The sequence below is a fragment of the Hibiscus syriacus genome, unplaced genomic scaffold, assembly GCF_006381635.1.
Source record: "Hibiscus syriacus cultivar Baekdansim isolate YM2019G1 unplaced genomic scaffold, ASM638163v2 tig00112800_pilon, whole genome shotgun sequence".
Classification (NCBI taxonomy): Eukaryota; Viridiplantae; Streptophyta; class Magnoliopsida; order Malvales; family Malvaceae; genus Hibiscus; species Hibiscus syriacus.
The window spans coordinates 609,787-626,246 of record NW_024063403.1 but is presented as its reverse complement, the minus strand read 5'-3'; the positions used below and the strand labels follow the sequence as shown (position 1 = coordinate 626,246).

The 16,460-nt window shown below is 34.6% G+C and overlaps 1 protein-coding gene across 2 annotated transcripts; it reads right to left on the bottom strand.

The window, feature by feature from the left end:
- Positions 1–198: 198 nt before the first annotated feature.
- On the bottom strand, positions 199–12,062 carry LOC120183614. 2 transcript variants are annotated; one of them, XM_039188288.1, is made up of 22 exons: positions 11,040–12,062; positions 10,075–10,190; positions 9,498–9,706; positions 9,047–9,166; positions 8,489–8,617; positions 8,280–8,405; positions 7,626–7,681; positions 7,407–7,506; positions 7,203–7,320; positions 6,487–6,696; positions 5,617–5,950; positions 4,692–4,785; positions 4,196–4,304; positions 3,772–4,043; positions 3,500–3,627; positions 3,122–3,356; positions 2,222–2,410; positions 1,844–2,133; positions 1,333–1,546; positions 996–1,238; positions 594–685; positions 199–502 (listed from the first exon to the last, which is right to left on the bottom strand). In XM_039188288.1, exons 1-22 carry the CDS (start codon positions 11,861–11,863, stop codon positions 355–357), a joined length of 4,356 nt encoding a protein of 1,451 aa, XP_039044219.1. In that variant the 5' UTR covers positions 11,864–12,062; the 3' UTR covers positions 199–354. The 2 variants fall into 2 exon arrangements, with proteins under 2 accessions (XP_039044219.1, XP_039044220.1); XM_039188289.1 differs by having other exon boundaries at positions 204–502; positions 10,075–10,195; positions 11,040–11,170.
- Between the last annotated feature and the right edge of the window lie 4,398 nt (positions 12,063–16,460).

Sequence of the window (16,460 nt, the reverse complement as noted above, 5' to 3'; positions counted from 1 at the left end):
AATTACTGATTTTATTACCTTAAAATCTATTTTTTTCCGATTATTTATTTATTTTAATGTGGTGTTTATTTTGAAAATTTTCGTATTAGTCTTAAAATGTATTTAAAACGTTTTTTGTGCCAACCCCAAATCTTTTATTTACATTGCAGCTCCCAAAATTAATACGAAAGAGCTCTTGAGAAATTGGAACTACAACAATGATTTGCCATCTTCACACTTTACCCTTTTTTAAACCCTCTATTTCTAGTTTCTACTTGTGTCAAGGAACCACTTGTTACTCTAAAAATTAGATACAGAAAACCAAACAGTAAATGACTCAACAGAAGAGCCTTGTTAATGCTATATATCTAACATTCATCTATGCCAAAATACCTCAAAATCATCACTATACAATGACCGGTCTTTAATCTCTAGATTCGCAACATGCCAGTTTATAAGTTGTGATTGGAAAAGCTTACACAATACCAGTCCGGCCGGGAAAATCCACCATTCACTTTCATCCCTGCATCCAAAACCATCCCATATTAACAAAAGAAAAATAATGGTCATCATACTGTAATTTCACTTGCGCCCAGAACGCCTGTTTGCCTTACATGTTAAAACTCCATAGCTGAAGGCTCGGGATCTTTTTGCTTGATGACAACTGCCTGCTATAGTGAATATACCCACAAAGAAATACAACACCCTGGTGCCAAGATGAGAAGAAGATGATTATCATTCAGACCAGGACAGTTCACCACTTTATCGTACTCCAAGAAACTCGTAATGAAAGGAGAAGAAATTTTAAGAGAAAAGATAACTCGTCTTCCCATCAAATAGTAGTGATCGATGAATAAATTTTCTCATGTTTGAGGGCGGGGGATAAAGGCTATTTAGATTCACAATTGCTAGCTCTTTCGCAAGTAAAATTACGTCTGAAATTAATGCATTACTAGTTGAACTGTAGAAAGATGTTTACAAGTAAAATGAAAATAAAAAGTTAAAGAGGAACTTACAACATTAATCAAGGATGTTAAATTCCACAAAGCATAAAAACGTGCAAGACCTGCAGATCGCCTTGTTCCATGACTGAATAAAGCATTTATGCCAGCAGGAAAAGGAAGGAGGAGACCAAGAGGTAAAACAGACAAAACTAGAAAGACATCCACCAACGATATTGAATATAACTGGAGGAACGTAAGCAACACTAAGCTAAAATCTCCTAAAAGTAGCATTGACATCACTAAACCAACAAGATCCTGCATACATAGACAGAGTGTTAAAATGAAACATATAAATTTGTACATAACTACAAGTAAACATTAATATAATTAGTAAATTCATGCGAATTACCTGCTGACCAACAGGTTTAGTGTTTTGGACTATGAAAGAGAGAAGATAAAAGATATCTCTCTTCTCTTCAAGCTTATCTAAGCTGTTAGAATCTATAAGCCCGTTGTAACTCCTCTTCTGTCTTGCAAAGCCTTCACTGCTTCGGTGACCTTGGGTCAATAGCACATTTTCTCTTGGATAACCAGATTGATTTGACACGTATCCGATATTGACACTGCAGGAAATAAATTAACCAACCAAAGTTAAACTCCATATAAGCAAGCATCAAATGATTCCATCAAATGCATACAAATAATAAAAACTCTGCAATTTGGATTTCTTTCAATAAGATCTTACAAGGGCAACAACTCTTTTTAACTTCAGTTCCTACACCTTCTGCCTAATGCTTCCCACTTTCCCCACTCAATAACTGCTCAAGATATGCCAATTGACTTCCATACCGAACTACCGGTCACATGGAATTTAATGTCTAAAGCTCAGACAAAAAATGACACACATCTACATATTTTACCTGGAAAGTGGCTCAGTTTTGACCCCACCATTGGTATTTTCCAAGGACATAGGTTCATTTTCCTCTTCAATAGAGTACACCAAAAGTCCATACTGCCGATAACCCCCAGGTGCAGCCTGAAACCAGGCAAGATCAATGCGTACACCATGGATTCTCAAAGCAGGATTAGCATGTGTTTCAAGCCATTGAATGACAGGCTTAAATGTTACTCTCAGCCATCCACGGCGAACCAGGCGTAATTGTGCATTCAAACCAGCCACCAGCCGATACCAAGTAGTAGGGGCCACCAGCTGTAAGAGGTACAACAATTAACAGAAATTCATTATAACCAAAATTTTGAAGATATACCCACTAAATGGCTACAATATAACAACTAACCTGGCTCATAAGACTGGTAAGAATGTTATCAATCTGAAGCGAAAATGGAGCCATATAGCTTCCGTCACCTCCAAAAATTATAACCATAGGAAACCTTTGAGGGAGGCGAGGAGGAAGGTCTGTTCTTTTTTCATCTCCACCAAGGAAGAAATCAACATAGGCCAGCATTAAATCAGAAGTTGCAGAGACCTTCAGCAACAGAAAACCACAATTACAAGTTTGAAGCTATAGACAAGAAATATGTTTTAACAACACTTGGTTCAAGATTTAAGAAACTGTTCAAAACAGTATATGTATAATTTATGCATAAATCAGAAGATGTTTATAAACTGAAAGCCCAGTTTTCAAGTGTTCTTGTTACTTCCACTCATAAGCAACTATACAGACAGATATATCAGTAGCTCTACTGATGACGTGCTTTGGTCTTGGAGTAAGCATTTTCACCTCCAAGAACAAAGCATCCGTCTATCATGTAAACGAGTCATTTAATCACTCCTCTAAATTTTGTGTGTTTAATTTTTTTATTTATAAATAACCTAATAATTTCTTGGGCATGTTTGAAACATAAATTGAACAGAATATTTTAAATCTCCAGAATTGATGAGAACTTAGGATGGTATTGGTACATGATAATATGATATTAATAGGAAGAATGTTACTGTAATTCCAAGAAATACAGATAATAACAAGAGCACCGAATGTTCTACAATCAAACTAGAGAGAGTTTGGAAAATAAAAGGCATCCATCTTAGTTTTCAGACATGTCAATATCGTTGGTTTACAAAAGGAAATGATAAAGAAGGAAGCAAAGACGGCTAAAACAACCATGAGATTTGCTGAGAGAAGTAAACCAAAAGAAAGAAGCTAAACAAATGAAATAAAGAGTAAGCACATAGAAACCTTAATCCCCTCATAGAGAGCCCGTGAACGGCACGAACGTAAGCAAGCATGGTCATATTCTGATCGTACAAACTCACGTAATCGTTGCAATCTCATTCTTCGGCGCCATTGCTGCCATGACAAAGCAAGGGGATAAGCAAGAATAGAAAGAATTGTGTAAATGGCACCTTCCCACCACTGGTAAGCAGCAATTGCATTAATCTCATCCACAAATGTATTGTATGCACCCTCGTATCTGCAAGATTAAGGAAATCAAGTCAGTATGCAACAATAATAATTAAATAATAAATATTGATAAAATCCAGTATGCAGCACAATCAAAGATTGCATATTGCTGAATGGGAAGCAACTGAACAGAAAACTCAGCAATATACTCACACAGTCTCTTTTATTTCTTCTGGAGGAGTACAAGGTAGATGCCAAGGTTCACTGAAAGTATTAGGACCTATGAAATACATTCTGTGTACATGGCTCTGTGACTCTTCGACTCTGTTTGTTTCTAGGACCTGATAGGAGATAAAAGGCATAATTAAAGTAAACATCAAGGGAATGATAACCTAACGAGGGGGGAATACATCGTTAAGAACAAAAATATCAGCATATTAGGCCAAGAATTCTATGAAATAATACAAAGAAAGCTTGTATACAACCTCATTTAATGATTCCAAGAATGGGAAAGAATGATCTCTCTGAGAGCCATGCTGAGTATGAGCCGAACCAGGTAATTCCTCAACCCCAACAAATTTCATTCGTGCAACACTAAGCACCAGTGCTAAGAGGATGAGAAGTCCCAAAAGTAAAAAACCAAATAACCAAGGTCCTCCAAATGTGTACATTAACTCTTCAAGAGCTGTGAAACAGTGTGGCATGTGATATATGTCTGAAACGCAGTCATAAGGACAGGGGGTTTCGGCAACACCACCTGTGAAGGGAGAAGGAGCTTTTGAATTGATATATGCTAAATAAAAACAGGAAGAAAAAAAACTTGGACTAAAAGAATCTAATAACTGCATGTATAAGAGCAGTATGTTATTCGAATAAAATCTGCATGACACTGACAACAAGCAAGTGTACCTCGAACAGCAGCATAAATGGCACGATGGGGAAGCTCTGAAGCAGGGCAAGGACGACAGAGAGAACTATCAGATCCACTAACATTCTTGTAAGTACCAACAGGACACTCCTGTAGAAACAGAAAGTTAACTTCAACTGCGTAAAGTATTACTGGTTTCATCAGATCAAAAGGGAAAAAATGGATATACTAGTAGAAAGAGGGGAAAGGTAGACTTGCTCCAACCAATTTGGACTAGCAGACAACATTATCCAAAGAAAGTAAATTTTGTCCAAAAAATCCATTGGCCATAAAGGCGGCCACAATTGGATTGGATAGATTTTTTCAAATTTAAACTTGAAAAGTGAAAGCAGTTCATTTGATGTAGAATGTTAATTCGATTATTAAACATTTTAAAGTTCCATGTGCTTAAGATGAAATTATAGCTTCAACAACAAATTTCCAATCCAAATGAAAAGATCTGAAAATTTTCAAAATGCAACAGAATTGCCAACTTACCGTACAAAATGTCCCATACAGCCCCTTTGGACAAGCTTTACCGGTCACAGTTCCATCTTCTCCACCACCACTCTCATCTCTGTCTAATCCTCCCCTGTACAAGTCAGTCAAAACATCACCATGATATCTAGAGGATAAACTCCATAAACAAGTGTCTATAGCAAGCATAAAGTCATTAACATGAAGTAGAAGTCGTTCGTTTTAGCAGTGACTGCACTGCCAGTAACAGAGAGCTTGTTTAACAATTTTTTTTATTAAATCTGTTCCATTGAAATATAGGTCCAGCTAGGCGCTTCAATGCAACAACAAAATATTGGGATGGACTACTAACTAATGCAACCAAAATGCCAACGTAAATTCATAAACTTAACAGCTTTTTCTCTTTCATAGCACCAAAAAGTGATAGTATTACGGATAAGTAATTTAAGTCTGCCACAGAAGTCCAAAAGCAAATCCTATACAATCATATTTGCAATTTAAGGATTCAATCTACAATGTTCTGAAAAGTATAAAGCAAGGCATACGAATCACTTCATGAGTTGTATAACAGTAACTACATATAAAACCATTGCATTTCTAACATATCCATAAAACATTCCCCATGAAATAATATTTGGGAATGGATACTTCGTGATCAATATATGCCCATGCTTTGGATTAATTTTTATATTTTTCTTTTTATAGGTTTAATTTTTCTATTTGCTAATGCCCTCAACAGAACAAAAAGGAAGAAGTTAAAATCAGGTTACAAGTTCTGGGTTGAGAAGCTTGTTAGCATTAATCATAAAGCATCATTTTATGGACATACACCACCTGGGGCATTGATTGACCAATATATCACGGACATAGAAATGTTATCAAACATTTTGGACCATTAGTAACTTAATATACGAAAGAAGAAAAAAATATCACATTAGAAACAAACCTAGCATAGATGCTTCCATTCACACTAGCAATTGGCTGGTAAACATCTCCAGTGGGGATGTCTGACCAATGAAAATGAATCCTTCCACCTCCTCCACCACTGCCTTTGGAACTACCATAGCCTCCAACGCTTGAAAGAATAGCAGATTTGCCAAGAGTCAATGTATGAAGAAACAAAAGAACTGTACCACCAGAGCCACCCCCTGGAGCTATGCTTGAACCACTAGAAACAGAATACCCTCCGTGCCAGATTGTTTCTCCATAGCTTTCTCCATCAGCCTTCACAGCACCCTCAACAGACAAACTTGGCAAAGGATGCTCCATGGAACCCATTACTGTTCAGACATAACATCTCATTAACATTTAAGACAAACTTAATAAAAGCAGTAGCTGTTACTGATATTTACGACCACAAACTGTTTCTAATCTAATGGTTGAGAATCATAACATTTGAATTCTTGTATCTCATCCATTGTTAAAACATTTTCCCTCCCCCTACCCATCCTTCCTAAAAACGAAGTGTGGGAGCCTAAGACCAATCAACTCAAACATGCTCCTTTTTGACATGTAAAGAAAAGTAAACCTTTTTCAACATTTCGTAATGTAAACCAAAAGCTAAATAATTAAAATACACCAATCTTAAGAGATGATGGGAAAAAGTTCGTATGTCAGTAATTGCATATCAACCAACTAGTTGCGGTAAATTCTCGTTGCCCAGCATGATCAGTAAAATGTCACCTAGTCATATAAACATTTCAGATGAGACAGATACCAAAATTAAACAGCACTAAGACAACCCTTGCTAAATGTGAAAAAAAAAGAGTCATAAATATAACAATATATTCCCACAAAAAGAATGCAAACAACTTACCTATAACACCACCACCAGCAGTCGAATTAGCCGAGTTCTCATTTCCACTTCCACTACCAATTTCACAGGGCAACTCTGAATTCCCGTATGAAATACCACCCTCAACACAACTACCATTATAACATGCAAAACCCCCTTTACCACCATGGCCGCCGCCACTACCAATACCATTGTCTAAAAAATTTCCTCTACCAACACCACCTATGCATCCTGTACAAGAACAAAAAGAAGTCCATCCAGTTATGACTTTTAACAAGTGTCCCACTCATCTTTCTTTACTTTTCTTCAAGACAAATAAGAGATGCTAAAATGGTATAAAAGACCACTTTCTTTGGTGGAGTTGATTTTCTACATGGACATGCATGTTTGTAGATATATCATATATTTTTTTTTATAGGAATCGGAGGCCTCGTTAAAAATCCCCTTCATAATTACTAGAAAACCAAAGGCATTCCAGTAAAAAGCAGAAGGGGGAAAAGAGCACTTGGATTTTATTAAAATATAAAGGAACATTACAAAATGCTTAGTACAACAGATTGTTTATCCCAACCAAAAATCTTAACCACTACAACAGAAAGCACCCAAATCCTAGAAGGAAATTCTCAATTATCTAATTCCTACCTTAGCTAATGCATCTGCTTCTAAGTTTTAGATATATCATATATATTATGAGAATGTGAATAAAATATAACCTAAAACACAATGGATAAACATACCCATTCCAGATGCACTAATTACTCCAGACGACTGCACGGATACAGATCTCGCCCAATGGAAATGAACAACAGATCCCTTGATAAGACCTTCAACAGTGATCTCCTCAACTCGGCATATCTAAAATTAAACTAAATAAACTGTTAAATAAGAAGAAACAAACATATTTCTTAGACTATTACTGCACGACTATACTGAATAAACACCTGGAGAGTAAAAGGTAGAGATGAATTCACATTGCAATCCTCAGGTGGATGAAGTAGTTCAATGGGGCAATCTTGGCGCCCACAATAAAGCCTAGGAGTACTGCCAAACGCAAAAAGAGGAACATTGAGTCAACATAACAGTTCAAATCTCTTATTAGAAAATGATAATAAGGGTGCAAATCCAGATACAAGGGTGAAGCAATCAAAACCAGAACTTACACAACACCAGGTGATGCACTCTCTAGGGGACCACGTAAAACAGATCCAGGTCCAACCTTCATTGAAACAGATTATTATTATTAATCCATTAATAATAAGAGAGAATAGAGACAGTCTCCCAGCATACAGTACTAAATCCTGCAGCGAGACCTAGTGTTTTTGAACTGTCATTTTAATTCTTCCCCGCAAGATGAATATGGCAACAAGGAAAATCAACAACAGAACTAAGAATCATGAGAAAAATTTACAATGATCTATACCATCCTCCATGTAAAGTGAAACAACCCAAAAGTCAAACTCATACTCCATTCAAAGAGGGCCCATAAGAAAATTTTATACTTTGCTTAACTTTGTAAAGCACGGGAAATAAAAAAAAATCATTTTCCTTACTAAAACCGAAGGAGCAAATGGATTAAAATGGAATAGGAAACTTTAGACAGAGCGGTAAAACATAACGGGTTACTTGTAGAAACTATAGTGATATCCTTATTGCCCAAAACTGGCATTCAACCATTAAAAGTTGACATTGTCGCTAAGCTTGGCCTCCAAACCGATATGTTCTCATAATATAAAATCAGATATTCATAGGCCAAAAGAATTTATGAACTTTTGAACTAAAAACAACAATGAATTATCGCAAAAAAAATCACTTACATGAATACTATAAAACAGTGATAGGACCAGACGTTGCGCCTGAATCTCATCTCCAGGTCCAGATAAATTCAATAAACCTTGTCCGTGTACTCCCAGATTTGCATTTGAATGAATGACTGATGATTCCTGGGTAAGGGAAAGGAGCTTGTCAAGAATTATTACATTCTGAGAAACATGTAACATTGATAGAGAGGGAGTATATTAAACACCTTGAGAACAACTAAATTACTAGACTCAAGCCATGAAGTTGCAACAGTTGTGTCTTCACCACCATCCATTAACATTTTGGAATTCAACATTAAGAATATTTTCACAGTCATGCGTAAAGCCCCATAGACCTGATATCAGTCAAACAGAGAGGTTACAAAATAAAGACCATAGACCTGATATCAGAAACATATTATAAATGGGGAAAAAAGAAAACTAGGGCAGAATGGTCAAGTAAAGCAGAAAAAAGCAGAAAGCATTTGGGATAGATTATATATTTATCATCCCGTTAGAAATCATCCTGCTGCTTCAATAAGGATATTTCAGAACTCAGAGACATGTTAGCAGACCTAAAATGTGCCAGATGAGGAAATATATGATAACAAAGATACAACATATGGATAAAACTTCAATTAAAATAAAATCAGCTACTATGTAATCTGTTTTCTGAACAGTAAACAACTTAGCAATGTGACTATGACAAGAATTTAAGACGACAAATGAAATAGTAACTATAATGATACATATCGTTCAAGGCCGTAAGAAGATGAGTCCATCACCTGGATTGTAGAATAACTCATTAACAGTTCTTCTGCCAATAGTTCAAACTCTGAAGACGCATAATGTGCTAGCCCAAAGCTCAACACCCCCCCACTCAGAAGGCTTATCTGCCCCTGCACCTATATAGGATGCAAACACTTAAATTAACTTCCTCATGCCAAATCTAATTTTATCTCAGTAAACTTTACAAGCATAATCATAAAATAAGTAATACAGGAAGTGCAAGAAATGGTAACTACACCTATAAAGGAGGGAGAAACTTAAAGAGACAACTTCAAATTTATAGGCGCACACACAATTTAATATTAGCTCAGCGGTAAAAGAAAAAATAAAACATAAAAAACACTTTGAAGGATCCAAACCAATAATCATGAGTGTTGGCCGTTTGCATTGCATGATATCAACATTTCTTAAAATCTTAACAAGAGCAAAAACTTAAAATTCTCAAACCTGAACCCGACTCCAAAGCAAAGGAACAGAAGCTCTGGCATTATTTTCAATATAGACATTAGTCCAAAGTGGCTGGTAAGGAAATTCTAGAAGAAGAGTATCTGTATCAGTTGACATATTATGATTGTTAACAGTAAGGCTTCGGGGAACAGCATCATAAAGGGTTCCAGCAGCACCAGAATTATCTGGGCAGCCACGACTAACTCCTCCTGAAGTTAGAAAACAAACAAAAAATATTAAACGATGAAATCAAAAAGCTCTCAACGGTAAATTTATTTTCCAAGCTTATCATCCAACAATAGTTCATTTACTACGAAATTTATTCATTTATCTCACACCTTCAGAAGGCATCCCTCTAGCTCAAAAACACTATAATCATAAAAAACTGCCTTAAACTGCACTAAAATATCTAGTGAATCTTTTGAAAATTGTTTCTTTTAGCAACAAGAAAGTAATCAAGTAATCACAAAACCATGACAATAAAAAAGTCTTAATTTCTTAATCTTTATAATCACTGAGCTTCTTTCCATGGTCAATCATAATAAAAGAGAAAAAAACAAAAAAGGAAAAGGCTTACCATGCACGTATATTTTTGGTTCATCGTGCCTGCTGAACACATTGACTGAAACTCTTCCACCACCCCCGCCACCAAAACCATTACCTCCACATGCACTTAACCTTCCACTTCCAGTCCTGCTCTTCACAGAACAACGGATACTTTGACATTAAAATTTAAAACCCCTAAATATACTGAGGTAAGCTAATGACATTTAACCCACAGATAACTAAGAGAAAGAAGGTGATTAGCTACACGTAAAGAAATTTATTTTCAAAACTGCAGCCATTGAAGCAAAAGAATAGGTCAGTACTATGCATAAGCAGTCACATGTTTCACTAACCCAGGTATGAACTTACATGGCCTAACAAGTACATAACAAAAATGCTAACAACTAATGGAGAGAGCTTCAAGCTCTCCACATCGACTTAATTGGAGGTGCAATTCAAAATCTGAAAGTAGTCATATCCACCGTTATTACATGTTTGCAATCAACAGTACGTAGTAAATTCAGTGAAGTAAAAGAATTGTTTAAAAGCAAATAAAAGTGGACCCAAGGTGTGTTTTATCAATATCCATTACTCTGGCCCGTATGAATGATAGGATAAAGAATACAGCCCCTATGAAGTTTCATCAGAGAAGTCCATTCCATCATCACAATGGGCTAACCACCCTAGTTGGACTTTCATCACTAAGTAGCTATTAAATCATTGTCTAGAACGCAAAGAAATTCGATGCTTTCAATAAGAAATTAACACGTTAGGATTAACAATATTTTACACTTCAAACCTTAGCCAAAACCACATAGAAGCCTATTAAGTATCAAATGTCCGCTACCTGGTACTCATTATATTTATTCCCGACATTTCTCATTTCTGTCTTTCACTTGCCAAACAAAGAAAACGAGATAACCACCAACTTTGGGAACTAAATAAGCCAAATAAACACAAAACGAAACGATAAAATAAACAAGAGAGAAACATTACATTTTACGAGATTTAATATAGATGCTACCACCTGATCCACCGCCTCCCTTAGTCCCTCCATCACCCCCATCAGCCAACAATCTGCCATTCACCTCCAACAACTCTTTCATCTCTATTCTTACCGAGCCACCACCTCCACCTCCGTAATCCTCTTCATTACTCGTTGTCCCTCCCTTACTTCCATAACTGGATGGCTCCTGCAATGATGACCACGAATAAGCATCTCCACCCCATACATCATCCGGCCGTTTCCCATCGTCTAACAAGCAACACGCGCCGCGTCCTCCATGACCTCCCCCCGCTCCATCCACTCCCCGAGGTGTCCCACTAGTCTGTAGCGGTGGGTCCCCCGCCAATCCCGTAGTGTTCACGGCCGAGCCATTGAAAAAACTAGCGTTATAAGCCGCGAGCTGGAAAGTACCAGTTACTACAGTCGAATTTTCGCCCAAGGAAAAGTTTCCGCTGATGTTAACGGTTATTGAACATCCCAAAATGGGGCAATGGAATCTAACTCCTGGGAGGATGTAGAAATTACCTTCTCCCACTATATACACGTCACGAGTAAGATTCAAATCGTCCACAATCTGGCACGTCGAATCCAGAGAACCTACCCCTCCGAGATCATCAGTGCAAGATACCGACGGTGCGTGAGGAGGAGGCGGAGGCGGTGCCGGAGGAGAGTAGTCATGATAGAACAAGAGACCATCGGAACCCGAATCAATTATCGAAAAATCCGATTCGAGAGACGAAGGAGAAGCCAAGACGAAGACGGTGCAGGAGAGGAAGACAGAGAGCGGGAGAAAACGAGAGTGAAATCGAGCCATTTACGGCTGGTGCAAGTCATTAGAATGGAGGGTTAAGATTAAGCTTTAGAGTAAACTTCTCGATTCGGAGACACAACAGAACAATAACCATCGAAACAACCATGAAAAACGAATCACAAAACTAATTTCTACATAAATCTCGATTAAATCCAAAATCGTATGGAATTTAGAAAGAAAAAAATGGAAACACTATAAATTACGGTTTCTCTGACGCTCTGCAACAACAGAAGGTTGTTCGTAGAGAGAGAAAGAAAGTGGGCTTTTCACGGAGAGAAAAGCAGGGGAGAGCGCGCTTTATTACGAGCCGAAGGAGGCAAGGGGAAAGCTAAGGAACGTTACGGCTTAGGTGAGCTTGGTTACTTCTGGAATCATGAAAGGGTTAATTGCACCAACCCATGCCTAAAGTTTTTAAAATAGATCCTAAACTTCTAAAAAAATTAAATATATTTTCAAGTAAGGGTGAACGTTCGATCGAGTCAGTCGAGTTAAAAAAATTTGAGTTATTTGAGTTTACGAGTCATATTTTACAACTCGGAGTTGACTTTAAAAAATTTTAGTCTAGTCAAGTCAAATTTTCGAGTTTATTTTTAAATTTAATTATCAATATTTATAATATTATAATATTATAATATTTCAATTTAAATAATTTTTTATGATCATATACAATACATATATATAACAATTCATTCATGTGTGATTTTTGATTAAAAAAATACAATACATATATATATTTATTTCATATGTGATATACATATATCATACAGAATTGAGTGACTCGACACAAACTTGAAAATTAATCTACTAATTACTAAAAAATTTGAATTATTCGAGTTGTATTTTATAAATTTAAACTTAATTTTTTTCCGATTCGAGTCGAATTTATGAAATTACAACTCAAAGTCATTTCTAGTCGAGTTTTTTTGAATTGTGTCGAAAAAAATCGATTTTTCGAGTCGATATTTTCTCACCCCTATTTTCAAGGCATAAAGAGAAAATCATTGCCTAAGGTTTATACAAATTATTATTTTACACCATATTTTTTTGAACATTTTACCTGCTTAGTTTTTTTTTGTCAAAACATACATTGTTAAATAAAAACAGTTAATTGATTGTTGATGTAATATTTTTATATGTATCTAATTCTTGACATGACACATGCATCTTCATCATTTTTTGTGATATTATATATTTCATTTTATCATTTTAGATGACGTGATATATATTATATCATCAATTGAATATATGTATAAAAGTCACGTCAATAATATGAGTTAATTATTAATTAATTAACGATTTTTATTTAACAGAGTTTATTTTGATAAAAAAATTAAAACAAAATTTTAATAATTATGATTATATTCTCGATGTGTCTATTTATAACAAATTTTTTATTTCTCATCCCTAGAAGAATATCATTAACTCCTTAAATGGCTTAAAAACCCGACATTCATAACTCAACTATGATGGCATGAATGATGTGAAATATATTTAAAACACACTTAAGATAAAATAAACATACCTGATTTATCACAAGGTTTTAGAATTCAGGGATTAATTTAGAGTTTAAATCATATCTCAAGGGTATTTAATGCAAATAATCAGTTTTAAACTGTCAATGTATCATAAGACGTGGACGGGTGCAATCGTGTTTGGCAAAAGATAGGATGTCGTTGAATTTTTCCCTAATGGACTTCAAACTTTTGTTGAAGAGTCCGTTCAACGTGCCACTGGCATTTGCATGGTTTTCACAACCAAATCAGTTAGTGAATTGGTCATGTTATCGATTCACTAGTTCAATCGGTTGAATTGGTCTGATCGGTCAGAAGAACCGAACGACGTCATAATTATTTAAAAAATTAAATAAAAATACCAAAAATATTTAATAAAAAATAATTTTTTATATCACAAGTCATATTCAAAGCAAGTCATCACATATATAAGTTAAAAACCATAAAATCAAGTGAAACAAAATGATTCGAATTAACTACAACATAATATTTCAGGTAAAACATATTAAATAATAAATATAATTATATAACTATAATTAAAAAATAAATTTGGGGTTAAAAAAATCATAACAAAATGATATTGTTTGGTTTAATTTTTTTTTTAAAAACAATCTCACATGGCTAAGAAACATAGAAGAGCATCCCAAAAGTCTAAAGAGTAAAAATATGAGAACAAAACAATCTCACATTGCTAAGAAACATAGAGTTGCATCACAACTAACTTCTATAAATTATAAATGTAATTTGACATTAAAAAACATGGAGCCTTTTGGTGAACATTGAGTGAACTATTCTTTCACTTCAATCAAGCTCGAATTTTAGGCTTCAATCGAGCTTCTAATTTTTTTTTGAGTCAAGCCTTTTTGAGTTCAAGTTTCAATATTATATATTTCGAGTTTGAGTTGAACTTGATAATTTTTAGCTTGTGAGTTTGAGTTGAGTTGAGCTTATTTTTAAAGTTTTCAAGTTCGAGTCGAGCTCAGCAATACTCGAGTTCGACTTGGCTCGTTTAACAAACGACGTTGTTTGGTTTATTTTTATTTTAAAAAAAAAACAAAAATCCCGATTTTCCCTCGTTTTCCCAGTTTTTTCCGGTTTTCAGCCAGTCTGGTTCGAACGGTTCAGCGATTCTGACCGGTTCACTAATAGCGATTCAACCGATTTAGATTGAACCGGTCGGTCTAATCCGGTTTTCAAATCAGAGGGTATTTGGCAAAGGAAGCGATGATTAAAACGACGGCGTAAAACTTGCTTACTCGAGGATTTAATTAAGTAGCATTTTATAAAAATCCCCTTCAAGCCGGAATGTCTTAGCCGTCTTAATATACGGTTAAGGAAAGACGTTGTCGAATATATTATTATTTTTTTAATATTTTTGATAAAACTCTATCAAAACATTATTTTTTCTACAGAAAATGTTAATATTTGACGTTACCTAAAACATTATTTTTTTACCGAAAATGTTAATATTGAGTTTTACAAAAAATTAATTAACAAAAATAATATTTTCGGCAAAAATAATAATATTTTATATAACACTTTAAGAAAAATATTAAAAATAATAATAATATTTTCAATAGAAATTTTTCTTAATCGAATATTAAGGTTACCGTAGAGAAGCCAGGCTAGGGATGGCAACGGGTCGGGTTCGGGCCGGGTATTGGTCCCCCCGTCCCCGTCCCCGTTTAAAAAACTCGTACCCGTCCCCGCTTAAAAAACCGTGGAGATTTAAACGGGGATCCACATCAGATAATCGGGGAAAACCGCGGGGAAACGGGTATCTCTATTTAGCATAAACGGTTATTTAAACAGGTATCGGGCAGGGTATCGTGGCGGGGATTACTAAACTCGTCCGCGTTTAACATAAACGATTTTTCCTTGTCCCCGCATCCGATTAACATAAACAATTTTTTCTCATCCCGTTTATTTCAATTTTTGATTTTTCCCGTCGGTACGGTTTTTCTTTTTCCATCCCTAAGCCAGGCCTTAATTAAATACTAAATCTCAGTAGGAGTGATGTTTACGGGCGAGTAGGTGAGGGGGGGGGGGAATAGAGTTTTGGAGGCAAATACGCATCAAGCAAAAAGCGGAGAAAAATGGGATTTGATTGAATTACCCGCATGGTATCTGAGCATTGTGGGTGATTGGACCAGCACAAGCGGGCGGTTACCGTGATTTATTATTACTATTTTACTTAGCAAAATGGGAAAGACACGTGTAGTAATTCAAGCCTAGTGAAAACATCACCGTAGCAAAGAGGTGGGAAATTTTCGACCGTCCAATCTTTTTAATGAAAATATTTTTCAATATTTGATAATTATAATTAGTTTTTCAAATATAATTTATTTTCTTAATACCTTTATATTTTCTATAAAATATTTTACTATCTGATTTTAGATAAAATATTTTCTTAATTTTTTACTTCAAATTATAAACACTCAAAAAATATTATTTTTATTTAATATTAATATAATATTTGAGTATCATTTTAACGAAAATGTAAATTATTAAAATAGTTATTACATATAATATAATTTTAATAAAATTATATTAATATATACTCAGTTATATTATAATATATATTATATTATATTTTTAATTTAATAATGTATAATACATTATTAATATAGTTAATATTATCTTTTTTAAATATAATATTATTAAATTATTAATTTATACATTTAATATTAATATAATATTATGTTACTAAAATACTAATAATTAAAATTAGGAGTGTTCATACGGTTAATTCGGCCACTGATCGAACCTAATTACCATTAACTGAATTAGTCTAATTCTTTTTATTTAATAGTTAATCAAACCGTTTTTTAATATTAATTGAATCAAACTTTATTCAATTTATGTAAATCATTTTCTATAAAATTAATTATAGTGTATCGAATAATTAGTGAAAATGGTTTGCATAATATCATCAAAACACAATAAAATAGTTTTGGAAATTATTTTGTAAAAAAGTGTAATTCATTCTACATGAAACAGTTTTCAAATAATTTATTTTACGTAAATTATTTGACAAAATAACTAATTACAATCTATCAAACATAATTAATATTATTAAATTTCAAATT

Excerpts from the sequence above, each read along its gene's own strand:
- LOC120183614 (XM_039188288.1), bottom strand. The coding sequence starts at position 11,863 with ATGGCTCGATTTCACTCTCGTTTTCTCCCGCTCTCTGTCTTCCTCTCC. Across the intron at positions 7,321-7,406 it reads CTCTACCTTTTACTCTCCAG|ATATGCCGAGTTGAGGAGAT; the intron begins GTGTTTATTCAG and ends GTTTAATTTTAG. Across the intron at positions 4,044-4,195 it reads CATTTATGCTGCTGTTCGAG|GTGGTGTTGCCGAAACCCCC; the intron begins GTACACTTGCTT and ends CTCCCTTCACAG.